The sequence below is a fragment of the Anopheles coluzzii genome, chromosome 2, assembly GCF_943734685.1.
Source record: "Anopheles coluzzii chromosome 2, AcolN3, whole genome shotgun sequence".
NCBI lineage: Eukaryota > Metazoa > Arthropoda > Insecta > Diptera > Culicidae > Anopheles > Anopheles coluzzii.
The window spans coordinates 1,755,287-1,775,702 of record NC_064670.1 but is presented as its reverse complement, the minus strand read 5'-3'; the positions used below and the strand labels follow the sequence as shown (position 1 = coordinate 1,775,702).

Genomic DNA, 20,416 nt, shown 5'->3' with positions numbered 1-20,416 from the left:
AAAGGGTTGCCCTCCCTTAGGATCGTTAATAAAATGCTTCGTTTTATTGGCATGCATTAAAATAATATTTATGCTTCCCTCGTTGATGCTTTAGCTGCCATTTTGTTCGGGGCGTGGATGCGGTTTAAGCATGGGAGCTCTTTTTCGGGAGCCTTGTTCGACAGTTTCGACAACTTTGACGGCCTTGCAAGACGACGACCACGCGGCTCCCACAAACGAAAAGTTTGTAATATTTCTTTTCGATCTTGCACACTTCTCTCCATCGACCAAAGCGGGTGTGCTGCACCCACCAGACGACGAAACTGCTCCTCACGTCGTGCACGTTGCGGTGTTGTGTACGAGTTGGCGTTCCTGAACCGAACATCGGTACGGCATTCCGGCGGCACTAGCTGTGTGTTAGCTTTTACAAGCCCATTAAAGCAGGTTTATGGTCGCGAATCACGGTAGTAAATGTAGCGTGGCGCTAGTGGCCGATATTGAGCGCCGTATCGAGTGCTAACCCGCAAGCAGAGAGAGAGTCAATCGTGCGGCATTAAGAAGCTTCTCCAGGAAACGTTTGCCGTGGTCGACGGTAAAAGCCACCGTCAGATCGTTGGCTTCACGGTTAGAGTGGCCGTGTGTTTTGTTTCTAGACTAGATGTTTGTGCTGCTCTCGGTCACGTTGGTGGGCTCCAGTGGGCTCAAACGGTGCCCGTGTCGTGTAATGCGATTGCTTAAAGAGGCGAAAGCACATTAGGGTGGGAATGGATGTGTGATTTACACGTTGACACGTTGCTTTCACTGCAATAGAAGCAATAGAAGCCCCTAGAATATGGTTAAAATTGAAGTAACATCCTGCACGGTCCACATACTCAAGCAGAACATACTCCTTTTTCCTAAACCCCCCCCCTTAATACTCGGTAAACCTGGCAGGATAGTTCATGCAAGCATGAAAAAGTAAACGCCTGAACCGTCCGATGTCACGTCTGCCCTTCATCAACGCGTACCAATCGGAAGCTTTTAAAACGTGAGCCCATCCGTTAAGCGCACGCACACACACACACACACCTAAATTAACATACCTAAACACACATATGCTTATCCGCGGACACCTACACACGGTCGGCAGCTTTTCCAATGGAGAAAACGCTCGGCAACGTAAACCCCCGAACCCGTGACAAAATGAGGTTTATTTTTAGTCCTCGATTCAGTCCCAGCATCGGTGTAATCTTCTACCAAGGCTAAGCACAACAGCGAACGAAGAGTAAGTGCACAAATCCATCTTCTCTCTCTCTCTCTCACACACACACTCTCTCTCTCTCTCACACACACACTCTCTCTCTCACACACTCCCTTACTTTCCCACCGTTGACTGTCCTCCTGATCGTAGGATGCATACTGGGACTGAAGGCAAGCCGATGAAAATCTTTACCTAATACCTAAACACAACCTCTCGGGCCCGAGAGTAAACGGTGGGAAAGGGTGGGAGGAATCCGGTTTTTCCGAGAGCTTTTCAAGAGGGATCACACGGGCAGTGTAATGACCCGGGTGCGGGTTGCCTTCGACAAATGTAAATGCGTCGTAGCTCGGTAGGTAGGCAGGGTTGCTGGCTGGCTCGTCGACGTCATCGTCCCAAAAACTCCCCGAGCCCCGAGAGCTTGTTGAATGTCGATTTCAGGAAGGATGTAACTCAACCGGGCCATATTTGTTGCGCCTAAAAACAGCTCCCGAAAGCGTGGTACAAAGCGTATCCCTCGCGTGCGGGCAGGCAGGGCGGGAGCGCTGCGCCGTCTAATGTAAGATACATTTCAATTAAACTCGCATCTTAGAGAGAAAGAGAGAGAGATAGCGAGCGAGAGAGAGAGCGAGTGTGGGAAAGCGAACAAGGGAGCTGTTTGAGCGGGATGAAAATAAACTTTTCTTCGCTCGCGTGGAAATGAAAAAGCGGCCAAAAAATTCCGAAAGTAGAATAGAATGTGGCCGTAAACGGTATTTAAGCGTAAGGTTTCTCTTCTTTTTTTGGGCTGTGTGTTATAGATGATTGTTGCTATCGTGATTTGGGAGCGGGTGGAGGTCTTTGCCGTGGAAAAGCGGCATCAAAATATGATTAAGTAGTTAAATTTGAATGCCAACAAAGCAGGAAGACCCATTATTTATCCTGAAACGAAGGGATGGATTTACCCTCAATTCATGTTAAATACGCTTCCCACTCTTACTTCCCATCCAGACGACAGGGAAAATTATCTGTTACAACACCATTAAAAGTATCGCTTACAGCAAGACAAATTGCGTCGAAAAAAGTACCTGCGCTGGTGGACCAAAAAATGATCAACTTTTATGCTGTTCTTCTTCGCGTAGAAACCCTCAGCAAACACATCTAGCCACCGATTAATACATCCTGATTGCGCATAAAGCGCCACCACCTGTAAGCGAAGCAAAAAAAAAACACAAATGTTTCACCACTCGTTCCACCCCATCACATCCGGCCAAGCAGAGGCGGAATTCATCGAATGCTATAAATAAAACTGCTGCTCTTCCCGAACCTAAAGCTCTTACTGCGGGGCAAATTAAATCATCGTTCGGCAACGACTTGGCAAAACCTCATCCCATCAGCACCTCCATCGTCATCATCGACGGGCGTCTCTCTCCACGCAGCGAAAGGCTTCCCCGGTTTGGGTGCTCTTAGAAAGACTTTCACTCTTTTACGCCTAACCGTGCCCAGCACCGCGGCACGATTGTCTTACGGGCGGACGTCTTCTTGACTCTTTCCCAATCTTGACACGTCCTGTGAGCGGTATGATTAATGGCGGTTCGGCAGTTCTTCGGCGAGAAGGCGAACACGAAACGACCAGCCAAACTCTGCCACGCCAGAGATAGTCTGTTCTGGTCTGTGTTCCGAGATTCGCGCCCACCAGGATGCGGATGGGAAGAGGGATTTTTTTCTGTTCGTGAATTACTATGAAGTATTCGATCATGTTTGGCAGGCGAATAATGTGTCCGCCCCAAGTACGTCACACGCGTTTTGATAGAAATCAGAGCGAGACCGGCGTGAACCTGGTTGATGGGAAGCGGGCCCACACTTGCCGCTGTCTCATCCGTAAATCGATCGTGCGAACAGATCGTCAGCGACCGTGTGGGCGCTATCCGATGAATGATAAATTGGATGAGCTTTATCGGGTGCCCGTGCGCTGCTCCTGTCGATGAAATGTACGCAAAAAGTATGATATCGAATTACGTACGTACGTTTCGCGGACGATAATATGATTTCATCGCGCTTTATGCTAATGTGATGAGCGAGAAGGGAGACAACTGTCATCGGTTGCTGCTGCTGCTGCTCTCAAGCAGATAGCTAGAGGCAGGCAGCATGTCGGTAAATTATTTTTAATAACGACAATAAAGAAAATTAGTCCATTAGCAATAACGTCAGCACTGGCAATTTGGGTACTGTTCGGAAAATAGCCATAATTAAAATACAAAACGTTCGTTTCTGGGAATCTGGGTCTCCTATGCAGGTTTACAAAAGAAAAACGAACAAAAGTTACTTTCAAATGCACACGAAATTTCCACGAAAACAGACAGAAGCTTCTCCCAACTGCAAGCAGAATCGGTTCGAGTTTAACATGCCAACCTTATAAAGGCTCGATAGTGTCATCGCTAGGCACGTTGTTTGTCACAGCACACGTCATGGACTGAATCTCAATTAGACCTCAAAAGACACTGAGGTGAAAAGAGTAGAGAGATGAACCGATTTTGCATTTAAACCTCAAAAACATTTGTCCTTGGTTTCGATGAAAACTGATGATCGTATGCTGCCGCGCACACAATGCAATGTGTTTAACACGGCCGTGTGTTTGTTCAAGGACATTGCTACAACACCCTCTCTCACACACAGTCTCGCACACCAAGGTCCACAATCTGGCTGGGGGCGCTCGCGCGCGCTGACCTTGCATACAACACCACCACATTGCACGGGAGGGAAAATAGGCCACACCGGGGGAGCTCGTCGATGATGAAGGTTACAAACTCTGTGTGTCCTCGCCCGTTTTGCACGATCTCATCCGGGCGGGCGCGCAACCATATCCTTCGTTCCAGAGCGACCCCGGGGGACACGAGCAAAAAAAAAGGACATCAAAGCTGCTGCGCGCAAAGCGCTGGTTGCGACAAAAAAGGCTGACACAAAACGCTTCGATCTGCTACAGCACCACCAACGATGATTGTTGAAGATGTGGTAGAAGAATAGGTTGCTGTTCTAAGGCTCTTCCAAAGCTCTGTTCTGTACGTGTTTCATCCTTTCAAACCAGTGGCCGAAATACGAAATCTTGCGCATTTTCTTGGAATTCTGGTGAGAACCTGAGAATGTGTGGATTTTCAAGCGCTCGAAGCATTTTTAGGGTCGAAAGACACGGCACGTCCACCCATTCCGTTCGCATTTTTGCCCTGCTGTGTGTTGGCGTCCTCTGCTTAAGAACATCCAACACAAAGTCTTTAGAGCAAACTGTTGTGAACGGAGCGAGCGAATGAAAAGTCTCGCCAAACCACACAAGTGATAAATCATGCGATAATTATCACCCGTGTATTCCACGCGATCAACAGGCTGACACTGCCCAACAGGAGGGTCCACCACCCCCGGGAATCGCCCAGAGCTCATTATGCACAATTCAACGAGTGCGAGCGAGTGTGGGGTGGATTTTCACACGCTGGCAGGGCCACCGAAACGACGCCCCACCGCGCTGAACCGCGGGTCCTGTGAAGTGAGCTGCCAAATGAGAGAAATTAATTTAAAACTGCAATCGACAGGTGGTTCCTTTCTGTGCTGTTGCCGTTTTGCTTGTTGGTTTGGTTGGATAGCAGAAAGACAGAGAGAGAAAGAAAGAAAGAGACAGACCGATGGGTCCAATCAAGGGGGTGGAGGACCGGTGAGTCCGGTGAGTAGCTAATTTACCCTGGCGAATGGTTGTAGCTGAGTTGGGCTCGCCTTACTTGATGTCGTTTGTGACTGTTCCGCCGCCTCAATCCTCCGTCGGTGCTGGGCTAATGAATTCCAAAATGTCGTTCCCCCACAAAACACACCAAACCACACACACACACACACGCACTCACACTGGCACGATCGTCCACACAAACTGAAATTTCACTCTGTAACATTCGGTGGAAACGTTCCCCTCCTGTCTGGGGACCACGACCGATGGAGTCTCATCCTTTTGTCGATGAACCCTCGCTTTGTGTCACCACCACCACCTAACCACTAATCAAAGTTACCTCTCGCTGGTCGTTGGCCCTATGTCTATGGCAAGCTATCCAAAAGTCTTTCCATGCGATGCCACATTATCGCACGCCACCGTTAGAGCGCTGCAAAGGACGGCAAAGGAACATTTAAACCAACTGCCTCACCACCACACCAGCACCCACTACCAAGCACTCCAGCACCAGCTGCACCATGCCCACCATGGCCACAGGAAGCAATCAAAAGCCCCCGAACACCGTTCCTACTGGGTGCACTATGGGGAAGAAAACCGTGCCGATACGTTCGAAGGATGACTTACGACTGGCCGAGAGGAAAATTTTCACTTTCCACCACAGGAAACCGAGCCAATGCTGCATCGGAATCGGGGGGCTGCTTCGGTTTCGGGCGCCGTACGATCTCTCGCAGGCTCTCACGGGTACTCCCGGGCGCGCTTTCTCTCGCGGCGCGCATCCGAGGAGACACTCTCGCATCCTCTGGCGACCGCCACGCGATACGGTACATTACATATTTATGTTTTATGCTCCATCCATCCAACGGACCTCCAAACCCGCGATACAACATAACCACCATCGTCCCCCGCTCATCATCATGCTTGAACTATAGACGACAAGTTTTTCACCCCCCTCCGTGCTACACAGAGTAGTGAAAGGTCCCGACATTCTCACACGCCTCACTGTTGACACAAGCGCCAGCCAGGGAAAAGTCAGCTGTTGCTATGATTGGTTTTCCATTACGCCTAGCGCACCATAGCAGGATCGATTTCAGTTATTTTAAATCAATTTTTATGCTCGCTTGAAGTGCTAGCAAACCAGCATAAATTAAAGAAAGGTTCACCCTCTTTACGCCATCACTCCCCTTTGTATATGAATCGATTAGAACCCGTTGCGGTACGGTTGGAAAATGTGTATGCCCATCGCACGTGTTCGCGTCCTTGGGTTTGGTCCTGGCCATTTAACATTTATCTGTGAGCATTATCGGTGGCATCCGCAGCGACAGCAGCTGTTTGCTCGCGTTCATTTGCTCAATCTCTACATTCGTTTCGGCGTCCGCTGCTGCCAAACCGAAACTATGCTCGGGCGTTCGGGTGCCCAGCGTGCCTATGCTAACTGTTGCTTCGCCTGTTGCTACACCGCCACATCGTGGGGGCAGGAGGGAAAGGCTGTGTCCAGAAGTCGGGAGGACACCACACACTCACCAGCCACTTCACAGGTTATTCGCTCGAGTCGCATGTGTCGCCGCGAAAGAGCAGCCTCCGCGTGCTCCGTTCTTTCCCACGCGGCTGGTGTTCCCGAGTGGCGGGCGGGCCGCTGGTCCCAAATGTTGCGGCATCAACACGAGGACGAAAATAGAATTTCCTCGAGCTCGGTACATTTAAGGCTTCGGTCCCGAAAAAGCCTCCGAGCGATGGAGAGACCCACGGAGCAGCGGCCGTTGTGTTCTCAGAGAGAGAGAGCGCGCGGGCGCTTTCGTGAGAGAAAATCCTTTCGTTAGACCCAGTCCTATCGTTTTAACGTTGCCCGCGAACCACGTTTTCCCCCCGCACTCTGACAACCTCCTCTTCCCCTCTCCGCGCAAAACTTAACTTTCGGGAGGGAGCAACAGTTTTCCGCATTTTGCGCCAACGCGTGTTTGCGTTTCCTTTTGTTCGCTAGCACAGATATGTACGCTGTCGTTGAAATTTACTTCAAAATGCAATGACCCAAAAGAAAGGAAAGTTGATTGCTGTACGGCAGCCGATACTTCTCCATTTCCGGTGCTTCAAGATGAATTCCGGTTCAACACACAGCGTTCAACAGTGCCTCGCGTGTGAGCCGTGTGCAGCTTCGTTCGCTCACAAAATTAGAGCCAATTTATGATTAGATCCAATTCCGCGTGAACCGTTGCGTGTTCGTTGCGCAGTTCATCTCCATCTCTTCATTCCTGTCATCAGACCCTCAGCCAGACTTGCTCCTCCCCGTCCCCACTGCGAAATGAGATGATATTTCAAACGACATTTCAAACAGCTACTCGTAACCAGATTCGTCTCACTGAACACATCGGAAGCCGTGACAGTGTGCTTGTTTGTGCGTGTGTGTGTATCAAGGTAAAATCAACATAAATCATCCGGCATCATGTCAATCGTTATGATTGATGTAAGGTGAGAATGCTCACTTACTTTTGTGCGTGTGTGTGTGTGTTTGTTTGCTAGATTGTGACCACGGTGAGGCTTTTCCTGCATGTTTTTCCCCCCACCTTGGGGTTCCTGTTTTGCCACAATCTGCGCTTTGATGAATTCCGGCGAACGCGACGCTCTAGCTGCCAAAAGAATGAAATCAATACCTCTTGAAGCGAGAGGATCCTGCTCCTGAGGAATTCCAGCCCCTTGGGTATGACGTCAATAGACGGTGGAAAGGTTGTGAAATTATCACACCGTAAAAAAAGGACAACCATCTTCATCTGGTTCGCCCTTTTCTGCCTGCCTGCCTGCCTGCCTGCCCGTTCGTCCTATCATCACGCTCATCGGCGCTTGTTGTTTGAGCTGTGAAATAATATTTAGTAAAGACAAAACCAAGAACCATGAAGCATGCTGTTGCTGCTTAACCATACACAGTCACCACGCGTACGCACAGTCCGAATGAAGCAAATCATGACGGATTAAAATCACGCTGCCAAATGCTGTAAAGATGGATCGTTCTACACAACCGCGTGCAAGCGCTCGTCACGTGCCAAACTCCATTAGCAGCACATTAAACATCGCCGTAAGGTCTAATAATCTTATCGTTGTGCTTGTGAATTAGCTCCACTTCGGGGTTTGCTCTGTCGGTCGGACTACTTGGAGCTACTGTTGCTGCACAATGTATGTAGCCTTTCCATCCTCATTACGGGCGACGTTATTTGCGCCATCTACTGCTGTATTATACCCAAAGGACGGTCATTCGTTTGGAATTTAACTAATTTATACATGATTATACTATTTTGTGCTTCCCTTGCTGTTCTCTCGCGTGGCTCTCCGCGTGCTCTCCTTCAGCATCGACCAACCCGCAGACGCTTTGCACGATTATCTGGTGGCCTTTTGTCCAGACTGGTCCTCTGGTAATCTGGACCACCGAAAACAATTTCCAATCACCATCAACCATTACGGTTGGCGCGATTCGAAATACCCAAAATGTGTATTCTCCTCTCGGAGGTACCGTGGATGTAGAAACGAAATTGAAGCAACCAGCACAACCAAGAAGAGAATGTTCTGGGATGAAGGTGGAGAGGGAAAGCGCTAAAGATACGAATGAAACACAAACAGGCGTACATTTCCGGTGATGCATAGAATTATCTTCATTCGCGTGTCGCAGGCTGAAAACGGCTGAAACGGATATTCTCACCGAACCAGGCGCTCCGATTCCCGGGGAGTAGTCCGGCAAAGGAAAAGCTGCTCACTCCATTCCATTGCAGGAGTTGTTAGGAATTGCTACAAGCTACTCCCCCCCCCCTCTCCACGAAAAGATCGGCCACCATTACCATAGCCACCACTTTACTACTACCGCTTGTGCGGTGCTGGTGGGACTAGGACGAACCAAATACGGTTAGCGCAGGACGAAGCAGGATCAAGGTCGCACTGACAGGCGAACGCACCAACACCACCAACGCACAGCACATACAGCATACGCAGCAGTAGCAGCAGCAGGTGAGTGGCGTAACGCAGGCCTACTACGATGATGCTCCAGCGTTGTAGACCAGCTGTGAGCTGTTCTCCCATGCTGGAAACTGGCGAGAGGACGAGCGCGCGCGCTTCGCAGAAAGGTTCGGGCTCAGGTGCGAGGGATGAGTAAAATGTGTTCGTACTACAGAATGTGCTACAGAATCGGCAACGCACCGTGTTTCGAAGGGAACACGATAGGATTATAGCCGCAAGGCAAGGTAACGAGAGCGAGAGAGGCAGAGAGTGAGAGAGTGGGAGCGAGAGATAGAGAGAGAGAGAACATGAACGGGATCTGACTTTGCCCAGATGTAGTTCCCCCGTTCTTCCATGGGGGGGTCTTCGTTACATTGACCCAATTTTTGTGCGTTGTGCTCCGGTTGGCATTGGAAACAGGGACATTGAACAGGCTTCTCGACTTTTCAACCGTTTTTCCCAACCCCAGACAAGAAGCTGCTCCCACTTTGGAACGATTTGCTCGTTCGTTCTCCTTTGTCTTCGATGGTTGGAGGGGAGTAAGGGTTTTTTGGCATTTTTTGTTGCTTCTTCTCAACGTTATCGAGCAGGTCCAAATCGAAATTCAAATCAACTAGCAAACAGTGACATCGTTATCGCCCTGCGGGATGACGCGCCCTGGTGTGTTGCGTTTGCACGGCCGGTGGCCCAAAAAACATGGCATCTCCCTCAGCATAGGTTGTCGTCGCCAGCGCCCTGGGCACTGGGCGTACACGCAACTGTATGCGACACACCTGCACTGACGCAAAAGGCGAACATCACCATGCCATGTTTATAAATAGCGCAATTATCTACTTTTGGGGCTAGTCGCTGGCGCAAAACGCACCAGCAAACCGGCTTTTGTCGTCCATTTTCCAACTCCACCATTTGTCCAGATTTGGACACTGCAACAAGTAGATCCAGCCTGGTGCCAGGAGCGCAAATAAGCAAGGTTCTATTCATGGAGCATTAGTATGGAACATCATTTGCATTCGCGTTGGTATGGAAATTGCGGATGAAAATACCTTTTGTGCCACAGTTCCTCGAACTACAATACGACCAGAATGTTCGGTTTGGTTTGCGAAATGTCTGCTATTTTTCGATGGAATTCGTTCAAATTATGCAATACACGTTCATCACGCTTCATTTGCAGTTGTGCTGCAGCACAATTAACCCTTTTCGCCAGGAATCGTGGGAAAAGGGCGTGGGCATCCGGGGCGTTTGCGTTTATTAGCTGCAACAGGCTGCCGCGATGTTGGCCTTCGGCTTTCCCTTTTCGTTATGTTATGTTTTGATGCTCTTGTTTTTATCTCTTTAACACGCTCATTATACACAGTTACTGCCGGGTGGGTCAAATGATGTTGCGCATTTTTAGCGCAACACGTTTTGTGACGGTGACATGTTGTTAACGGCGGTAAGACTGCTGGCGAGAACACATGAAAATTGTGGCTGATGTCACGAATGCGATTACATGTTAGAAAGCAGTTTAAGTAGTAAATCCCACCACAGTACACACGGCTCGTTTTGTTACGTTGCGTGTAACCTTTTTACCCTTCCATTGCATTGCTAATGAAGCACGATTCGTAAACACGACGGTTTACATGTTTTTTTGGCAGTAAGGTTTCCCTAGGATATTCCTAGCAGTTACTGATTTTGTCAATAAAATAATTCATCTGAGCTTTTAAGATTGAGACTTCGTGCGAAAGCAAAGAATTTTTAGATTTTTAATACTTCATGTTCATGTTCATGTTGTTAAACTTTTTTATATTGACAATGCAAGACACGTTTGCTTATAGAGGGGAAGTAGAATTGTTTCAATAATATGATGACATTGTACTAAAATAAATCTTATAAGTCTGTATGTAACTACCAATAAAAAACAAACAATTATACCAACAACAATTATATAAGACATCTTTTTAAAATTTGTTTTAAAAAGACCTGACAGGTTCGATTCTCATCCAAACCGTCACTCCTGTACGAACCATGCTGCGAAGGTCGTTACGCCCCGATAACGGAAATATTTTAAATTTGAAACGATTTGAAACTGTTTGAAATATTTCATCATTTCAATGGCGAAATTTTTCACACAACGGAAAAGTTTATACCGCTTGGTTGCATTCTACACCGTGCCTTCGCGTCAAAATCTATTCATCTTGACTTTGTTTACAATAAATACCCTCGTCAATCGACTGCCCACAAGCCAACAAAGACTTCCGTGTGATAAAACGTACATTTCGTGCTCAAACTCACCTGTAAACCACGGCTACCGGTTTAAAACGCTCTCCAAAATGATGAACCAAATGGGCATGATGATGCAGCAGCAAGGTGTCGGTGTACCCGGCGGTCCGGGCGGTGTCGGTGGCGTTGGTATGCCCGGACCGGGAGGAGTCGGTGTAGCGCCCGGGATGATGCAGTCGCCTCAGATGCAGCAAGCCCAGCAGCAGCAAGTGCAGCAGCAACAAGTCCAGCAACAGCAGGTGCAACAACAGCAAGTACAGCAGCAACAGCAGCAAGTTCAGCAACAGCAGCAGCAGCAACAGCAGCACAGCCAATCCGCCCAGCAGCAAGCGCAGCAAACCGAGAAGGTGGATAACATTTCCAAAGTGAAGGTCCTGGTCGGACCGCTTCGCGACGCCCTGTCTACTACGATCAAAACAGCTGCCCAGCTCATCCAGCAAAACACACTGGCCGACGCAGGATCGTAAGTTCCTTCGGTTGCTTAGATGGCGCCCGATTCTCATGACAGTTCCCTTTTTCACACGGCAGGAAAACGGTAGACCTGAACAATGCCCCTCGGTTTGATAAGCATTTGGAGGAGTTTTATTCGATTTGTGACCAAATCGAGCTAAATTTGGTGAGTAAAGGGAGGAGAAAAGTGTTTCTATAGATCAATATCGTTTATTCTTCCCATTCCGTTCGCCTCTCCCCAGAAAACGACCAAACTGTGTATGCAGCAGTGTACCTCGTCGCAGCAGTATCTTCCCATTCCGGTGGCCACGAGCCAGCCGCCACTGCCAGAAACGAACGCACTCACGTACAATCAGTACCTGGAGGTGGTGAAGCTGCAGATCGGCTACGCGAAGGACATCCACGATACGCTCATATGCGCCGCGCAAAACATTTCCCCCAGCGAATGATAGCCGAAGCCGAACGGAAGCCCAGGGTGGCATTACGGTGGTAAGAGAAGGATAATGGTTTACTTTATTTGTTCTTTATGGCATACATAGAGGAATGAGCGCATGAGCGAGAATGGTGGAGAGGAAGGGTCCAGTTCGTTTTTCCTCCGCACGGGATCCAGTCTGGTTTCGTGGTAGCGGTCTTAACGATCGTCTAAGAAATAAAATTAAGCTTACACAACTATACAGCAATTCAGGAATTAGATACGGGTTTTACGGTTATTTATCGCCCTCCGTAAAGACGGCGTTGTCGATGCCCTGCTTTTCCATCGCTTTCTCGGCCAGCTTGGACACGACGGCCACCATTTCCTCGTCCCGGTTTCGTCGCGGAATGTAGATGTCGGTCAGCTTGCGCTTGTTGTCGGAGAAGTACAGCTCGATGTCCTCCAGCGTGCGCTTTTCCGTTTCCGGCAGGAAGAAGTACACGAACGCGAGCCCGACCATGCCCATCACGCCGTAGAACAGGATGACACCGGGCAGCGAGAGCGCACTCTCCAGGTTGAAGTACGTTTTGGTCGTCACAAACGACATGACGTAGTGCAGGGCGGCCGTAATACCGCACGCCAGGCTGCGATTTCTGTAAATTGAAAAGTGAAAGTGTGTTGAGACTGCTGAAGCTGCCAATTTCACGATCCCTCACTCGCCCACGACGACGTACCTGAAGGGAAACACTTCGCTGAGCAAAATCCAGGGCACGGGCAGCACGCCAACGCTGGTGAAGAACGCCAGCATGAAGAACAGCACCATCGGAATGTAGCCCATCGATGTGATGTGGCTCGTACCGGGATGGTTATCGAACGACGTCCAACCGGGCGGGAACGTGTTGAAAGCGTAGATGGACAGCGAAATGCACGACAGCGCTGTGACCGCCATCGACGTAATGGCGAGCCGCCGTTTTCCCACAAACTTGATGCTCACCATGCACACGATGTTAGCGATCAGCCCGAGCAAGCCCGTCGACACGGTGGCCCAGTTCGCGTCCAGCGGCACACCGTACGCCTGGAAGATTTGCACCAGATACGGTCGCATCCCCGTCAGCCCGCTCAGCTGACCGAACACGAAGAACAGCATCACCAGCACGAACGGGCGCAGGTTACGCTTCCTCGTCAGCTCCTTCAGCTTGGTCCACTCGGTTAGCGGGGGATGCTGGCAGGTGGTCGTCGAACCGCTCTTCTCGCAGATGGCACACTTTGCCGAATGCAGGCTGTAGCGCTTCATCTCCTGGAACTCCTGCTCGACGGCCTTCGGAGACACCCAGCCACGCAGCCACTGCAGCGACTTGAGTGCATCGTCCGCCCGGTTCTTGGACAGCAGCCACATCGGCGTCTCGGGCACGAAGCAGATCGCAATCATCGTGGCGATCGGAATGACACCACAAATGGCCGCCGTCGTACGCCAGGTGGTTACCGTCCCGAGCAAATACACCATGAAGAAGCCCAACATCACGGCCACACCGGCACAGGACGTCAGAATGCCGCGGATCGATGGTTGACTGATGGATGAAAGGAAAGACTAAGGTTAAGCCGGCGCTACAAACAGCAAAAGACAGCGTAATTACCAAATTTCCCCAACATAGGTCACGATCGGCGCTTCCATGAAGCCGACGCCCAGTCCGAGCAGTATGGCCGCCGTGTACATTTCCTCCAGCGACCCAGCAAAGTGCAACATAAACCAGCCAATAATGTGCGGAATGTTGACCAGAATCATCGATCGCTTGCGCCCGAGCGGCTCGAGAATGATTCCGGACAGAACGCTTCCCACCGGTTGGCAGATGTAGGCAATGCTTCCTATTGTGCGGCAGAAATACAACAAAAAGGGGGAGGAATTTTAAGAAATGATGGTCTGCCGCCGCCAAATTTAAGTAAGGTGCTGCTGCTGCTGCTCACCAAACCAGGACGCTTGCTGGGGTGTAAAGTGGAGAAACTCGTCCGGGGCGCGATTTTTTATGCCCCGCAGTGCGGGAATGACGATCGTCGGGAAGGCGACCGCCATGCCGAGATCAAGCAGGAGGAAATTTTTTGCCGTACTGGCCAGTATCTGTGGCAGGATGCGGCGGAACGCGCTCACTTCCTGTCGCTGCTGCTGCTGCTGCTGCTTATCGTTACCGTCGAGCCGTGTTGCCATCTTGTCGTCAGGTCGCACCTTTTTCTCGTCCCGCCCGTTGGTGGAGCCATTTATTGTGTAGGCCGTTTTGCTGCAAAAGGCCAACGGGAAGAAGAAAAGGCAAACGCCGGTCAGTAACGCACGTGCCGGTGGCAATATTTCGATTGAGAATTACAACCCCAAGCTCGGGTTTTAGATAAGGGATGATCTTTTGCGCGCGCGTGCGTTTTTGCTTTGCTTCTTGCGCTTTTCAATCCAATCGATCTGCCCGTATGACTGTGTGTACCCCGTACGTCAACCCGTACTTACCCCATGATGGAACTCGGAACGCCTGGTTTCGTAGATCAGATAATGATAGCAGGATCAATTCTTGAGTACAACGCACGATGATGATGAGTGCACAATCTAGTACGATTGATAATAATTGGTCGCTTTCGATGCTGCTGCTGCTGCTGCTGCGTACTGTTGTTAGTGGATCGACATTTTCCAACCCACGGGCTCGATGGTCCAGGTCACGTCGATGGACTGCTGAAGGCAAGAGTGAAGCGTATCAGAAACCGAGAAGCAGATTATAAGGAGGCCACCCCGTTGAAAGGCCCGATCAGCGGCGTTGAAAGAGCCGGTAGTAAGGCTGCTGCTGATAAGCTGAAGCTGGAGGACACAAGAGACCTCTCGTGACCATGTCCCTCACTTTCCCTGGCACCCACCGTTTAAAAAAAAAAGAAACAACATTACAGTGTAAAACGGTCCCATCGTTTGTACCGTATGTTTTGATTAGTCTACGGGTCTATAAAATTGATTTTGTCTGACAACATGTTTTGATTTGCTGGTGGCTTCTGAGAACGCAGCAGCTGTGCGCACACGACCCGCAAATGGGTTTTTTCGCGCAGCGCCATCACAGCTGAACCGAATCGAACCGGTTCGTACGCGAGCGAGCGCGCGCCCGCTGTCTATCTAATGGTACAAATGGGCGCAAAAAGGAACCGCGTGCATTTGGAAATTGCGCACACCGATCGGTGGTGGTGGCGCAATCGAGAGCAAATTGAATCTCCACATCCTTCTTCGGGTGCGTTTTGGGACACTGTGCGACAGTGTGTACGCACGCGGGCACAGAACGGTGAAGCGTGCATTGAACGAGATCAGTCACCTGAATGTCCAAACCCACGGCACCCGCCTAAGAGCACACACACACATGTACGGCTCGTGGTGCCATTAAGTGCCGCACCATTGACCAACATTTACGCTCAGCCACGGTGGCGACAGATTTTGAAAGCGATCAGAACGCGCCGATAAAAACACGACTGGAAGAAGAGAGAGAGAGAGAGAGAGAGAGATGCTGAAAACGTGTCTCTTGCAGGCTCTGCACTTTGCCCACCCGTGGCCGATCCGAGCTGTGACTAATTTTGCATGAAGGTTTCTGTGCGCTGGAAATTGGTGCCACGGGCATAGGAGGAAAAAAAACGGTCGTAAATTCTCTAAACGACGATTAGAGTTTGTGTACGGTAGAAATCGCCACCAGCATTGTCCACCGCTTATTGTCATTCCTTTGCAAATGATCCTAAATGAAGCTGAAATATGTTGTACAGCTTGTGGTGTTTGTCCACCAGCTTCGATCGCTCCTCCAAAGCGCGTCTAAATGCCTTTCACTTTCTTTCAGCGCTGTACGCTCGCACGGTGCCTTCCTGCAAATGCTGCAATTCCAAGTCGCTTTCGGGCACAAATGTACATAGAAATCTAACGTTGACAGGTCTCTCTCCCTATCGCAACCGTTCAAGGTTTGTTTATCTAGCGTAGAACTTGTGCTTCCAACGCTTCCTAGGTAGACACACGCACGCTACGTTCAGAACCGTCAGCGCCGTCGCCTACCTCGAGCACGATCTCGTATTCCCGGTTTTCGCTTGACGACACAGTGCGACTCGCTCTATGATCGATGTTGTTGATGATGATGATGATGGCGACGGTGACTTTTCTTTCTCTTCTCTGCTCAACCCGTGTGTTGCATTGCGTGCTGAGAACGTGCGAACGAGCGAACGGTCGCGGGGTAATAAGTTTAGTGCGATCGTTTAGAGTTTCGCCCATAAATGTAATTCTAATGAGGTACAATTGTGCATCGGAGCGCATCGCAGACTCCCTCATCCTTCCTCCAGCTCCATCCATACGATCGGATGAAGCCGGCGAGCTTACAAGTGAACTTGTCACGATACACCAGATAAGTACGGTAGGGGGTTCGAGAACAGGTCCCGGTCAAGGCTAATCCTCGCGATCTCTGCTTCCATGCGATGATGATGATGAGCGCCATTTTCGGGGAAGGGAGATGACCCGTTCAGTTCAATTTGTTGGTTTGCACAGGTTTAGTGCACCCTCTACCCTGGACCATCACCACCATCGCCACCTTGACTTGGCTGACTGATTGATGGGATTAATGGATCTATGTAAATGGCCTACGTGTGTGTGTGTGTGTGTGTGTGTGTACTCTCCTCCTATTCTGCGTTAAGCTTCAACTACATCTCCCGCTCACACAATAGAGACACTTTATAGATCCTCACCTCATTCAGTTGGGTGACCATGTTCTACAGTACGTCTAATTCACTTTTCTGCCTTCGCAATGATAGGGGTAGAGAGAGAGAGAAAGAGGAGGCAAAAACCAGGAAGGGCACAAATCTCATTTATTCGAGGCAAAAGCAGCGTAAGACGACGCAACAATTGCTAAGGGACATAACAATTCGCCATCACCTAGCGCGTCTAGAAAGATTCATCGCTCCCACGGCCTCTATCGTAAGCAATCGATCGCAAGTACACACATGCTACAGGGGCTCTCGTGACCCCTTGCTGCCCGGCACATACCACTGCGCCGACAGTCGGGGTGTTTCTGTGTGGGTTGAGTGGTACGACGGCTCGTGCGCATGATCCACCATCGATCATCACCACCATGTTGGCGGATGTTAATTTCAGCGGTTTCCCCGGGCCAACGAAATTGAATACTCCCCCTGCCGGGTCCGATGGCTCAATGTGGCTTGTGCGGAAGAAAGCACAACTGAAGCCTGGTAGACAAGTCTCCCTCCAGGTTTGGATGGCATTTTCTCCCGCTATTTGCTTTTACGAATCTAATCCCTCCCTTGACAAGCAGCAGGTTCCAGCAGAGTGGTTGTTACACCTGCCTGCCACCTTCGTGGAGATGGATGTCGAAGAATTCGATGACGAAAAAACAGGCGATCTCTCTACTCTCCTTCTCTTCCCCTTTCATTTCTCGACTGCTGATGGCGGAGCATAATTTCCACCTCTTTGCAATTCTTCCTTCACCTACACCTCCATTTCCATGCCGAAAAGATAGAAGATCCGAGCCAAGGTGCCACGGCCACGGGAAGGAGGTCCGAAAAATCTAGAAACCGTTCGTTCATGTCCTTGAGTGATGGATGGGTCCCTCGCTCCACGATCGCTCGACACACACAGCCATGATCGGGCGTATATTTTCAAATCCCTCCGCCATCGGCAAAACAAACACAGGAAAGAGCCAGCACAAAAAAAAACAAAAACCACCGCCACACTATCGTGAACTGTGAATTGTATTGTGTTTTGAACTTTTGTAGGCAAATTTTGACCGCGTCATGTAATTGCAGCAATCGCGATCGAATCACGCACACACACACACACGCACAAAAAACAAACACAAACAGCAAAACAAGACCTAGCAATCTTTTCCGCAAGCTCCAAATTTGGCCGACTGCAGCAGCAGCAGCAGCAGCAGCATCGGCCCAACGGCCATATATTTATAGATGGGGTCATATATCTTAAAAAAAGGAGCATCATGGCACCTCTATCTCTCTATCCGGAACCCGTTCCGAAACGGCACAGCACAACAACAACAACAAAAACGAATCAAACCGGCCCGACCTGCCCGACCCGGACACCGAATCTCCCGGTGTCCGGTTCGGAGAGGAAAGAAGAAATTAAAACCTATTGCAAACCTAAATCTCAACCACGACGACGATTCCCGGTCGACGCATCTGCGCAGCTGGCGCGACTGCTGGAGAAATTAGTTGCACAACACGTTTCGAGATCGCCGTGATGCATGGAGCGGGCATTGAAAGAAAGATCCGCGCAAAGAGGTTCGATCGGGCGGCGGGAGCGTGATGAGGTGTGTCTGTGTGTGTGTTGTTAATATGTGGCACAACGGTGGCCGGACACACACGGGACAGGTTTTGCATGCACAAATGCGTGTAGGTGGTAAGTACACTCCTTCCCACCCACTTTTCACCCGTTCGGGACCGGCGTCCGAAGTAGTACCCCCTCCCGTTCCGCAAAGGTAAGAGAAGAAGCGCACCGCGCTCATCAAACGGTTAATTAAACGTGTTGGAAAGCCTTTCTAGCATGGCATGGGGTCGGTCATTATCGTGTACATGTGTGGGATTGAATGCATATTAAAACGAACGGTACTGCAGAACGGAAGCAGCTGAGCTTACAAAGCTTACGACACTGACATATTGATTTAGCTAGCTAAACAACTAACCCACAAGTACAACGTCTTCACCCCTACCGCGATCACTATAATTGTATGCATTTCTACAATATTCCCATTATACTAACCGTAGTATTTGCGCACTATTTTTAAACAATTTTGAAAAGGCCCAAAACACAAAGTCGCGATCAACAACGATCTACATTGACGAGTTTGTTTTTGGATACCTTCACACACAAATGCCGCTTCACTGCACTACTCCACTGCTTCCTTCCTGCGCAAAAAAAACATCTGTCCTTTCCGTTGTTGTTTTGTGCGTTGTTTGTTGCCGAATTTCCGTGCGACACACTTTTACTTTCACACTTGTCGCACGCGTGATATGTTGTTGCCCGCGGGCCTAAAGTTTGTCCGTCGGTGGTGGAGTTCGAACTCGAGCTGTTTGCTCACGCGTCTGTGTTAGCCAGGCACACGAGCCACTCGACAGCGCAGTGCGTGTGAGCCGTCCGATGGTGTAATTCAAACTGAACCGCGGTTATGGTCCCGGAGGCTGAAAACCGTACCCACCGCACGGGCCGGGCCCCGGAGCCGTACGAACGATCACCGACCACGAAGCCCGTGGACGACAAAAGGGGAAGGGATGACCGACCGACCGAGCGACCGACCGAGCGACCGTGTTTGAGTGGTGCCACATGCACGCCTAGTGATCTTGCGGTATCGCGGCAGCATAATATACCAGCATATTGCTAAGAAAAGCTGCGGCCATTGTGCCGCCCGTGGATGGTTCATGGTTTTTGCTCTCGGCAGAAGGGTCAACGGGTAGTAGCAGGCTGGCAGGCAGGCAGGCATTTCGCAACTGCCTTGACGACCTTGCACCGGAGTAGCGAATCCGCAGTTGCATTATGACCGAGCGCGCGATTTGCAGTCTAATTGTAGTCTTCTTTTACCGTAGGTTGGAAAAAATGTAGACCATGAGGGTGGGGGAGGATGGTGAGAGATGGAAAATAGACGACCGATTGATAAGAAGGTGGGTAGTGAAAATGGAAACCGTTTGCGTTTGTGTTGTTTGTCCATGCAGCTTCGTTGCTTCCGGTTCGTTTGCATTGGCTGATGGTGATGAGGCCATTGCAGATAATGGGTGCACTACTTGCATTGATATTTCCCACCTATCGCTTTCCACCATTCTAAAGCCAGTGCGAGATAAAGGATGCATTATCTTTCGCAGTAATCAAGCTTAGAGATGATTAAATTACACAAATCCATTGCACGCTTTAGCCTGCAACGCAAACATTGTAATAGAATATGAATTTTTAAAATCTCAAAGAAGACGTTCAACATGGCACGTTCGAGCCCCCACGTGTCTGCAATAGACTGGAGGCAGTAACTGTCGTTTGGATATTTATTTTTTTATGTACATGAACAAAAAAATGCATTCTCAGTAAAGGGGGTGAGTCTTATAAACTTCAAGAAAATAGAAAAGTAGGGTGCATAAGATCTACCACGTGTCAGGGTACTAGTAGCACGTGGTCCACCTTATTAAACAATGTTAAGTGTTCAGTTCTATCACAAACGCCTTAGTTTTGTCATTCCATTTCATTCGATCGCTGCAAAAGGAAACCGAAATGGTTAATTGTTTATACTTCTTGTATTTTATCGCGTAAACAATAACCCTGATTCAACCTAGGTAAAACGTTCGTTGCCCATCTCGATTTTTTAAATATTCGAGCAGCTCTCGAATAGACCCGAACACTTCCATTCGAGCAAATCATTCGGAATACGCCCCAGATCGACTA

The 20,416-nt window shown here is 49.6% G+C and overlaps 2 protein-coding genes across 3 annotated transcripts; one reads left to right on the top strand and one right to left on the bottom strand.

Annotated features, from left to right (window-relative positions):
- Nucleotides 1–11,051: 11,051 nt before the first annotated feature.
- On the top strand, nt 11,052–12,270 carry LOC120949331 (mediator of RNA polymerase II transcription subunit 29). Its single transcript, XM_040366566.2, has 3 exons — nt 11,052–11,592; nt 11,658–11,745; nt 11,822–12,270. The coding sequence occupies exons 1-3, from the start codon at nt 11,180–11,182 to the stop codon at nt 12,026–12,028; spliced, it is 708 nt and encodes a 235-aa protein (XP_040222500.1). The 5' UTR covers nt 11,052–11,179; the 3' UTR covers nt 12,029–12,270.
- Nucleotides 12,061–19,902, bottom strand: LOC120949323 (facilitated trehalose transporter Tret1-like). 2 transcript variants are annotated; one of them, XM_040366544.2, is made up of 6 exons: nt 18,755–19,902; nt 14,480–14,698; nt 13,954–14,261; nt 13,626–13,854; nt 12,726–13,559; nt 12,061–12,644 (listed from the first exon to the last, which is right to left on the bottom strand). In XM_040366544.2, the coding sequence occupies exons 2-6, from the start codon at nt 14,482–14,484 to the stop codon at nt 12,287–12,289; spliced, it is 1,734 nt and encodes a 577-aa protein (XP_040222478.2). In that variant the 5' UTR covers nt 14,485–14,698; nt 18,755–19,902; the 3' UTR covers nt 12,061–12,286. The 2 variants fall into 2 exon arrangements, with proteins under 2 accessions (XP_040222478.2, XP_040222480.2); XM_040366546.2 differs by having other exon boundaries at nt 14,480–14,695.
- Between the last annotated feature and the right edge of the window lie 514 nt (nt 19,903–20,416).

Coding starts and splice junctions, on each gene's coding strand:
- LOC120949331 (XM_040366566.2), top strand. CDS start 11,180: ATGATGAACCAAATGGGCATGATGATGCAGCAGCAAGGTGTCGGTGTA. Junction 11,593..11,657: donor ACACTGGCCGACGCAGGATC/GTAAGTTCCTTC, acceptor TTCACACGGCAG/GAAAACGGTAGACCTGAACA. Junction 11,746..11,821: donor ACCAAATCGAGCTAAATTTG/GTGAGTAAAGGG, acceptor GCCTCTCCCCAG/AAAACGACCAAACTGTGTAT.
- LOC120949323 (XM_040366544.2), bottom strand. Junction 13,560..13,625: donor ACCTATGTTGGGGAAATTTG/GTAATTACGCTG, acceptor TTCATCCATCAG/TCAACCATCGATCCGCGGCA. Junction 12,645..12,725: donor AGCGAAGTGTTTCCCTTCAG/GTACGTCGTCGT, acceptor TTCAATTTACAG/AAATCGCAGCCTGGCGTGCG.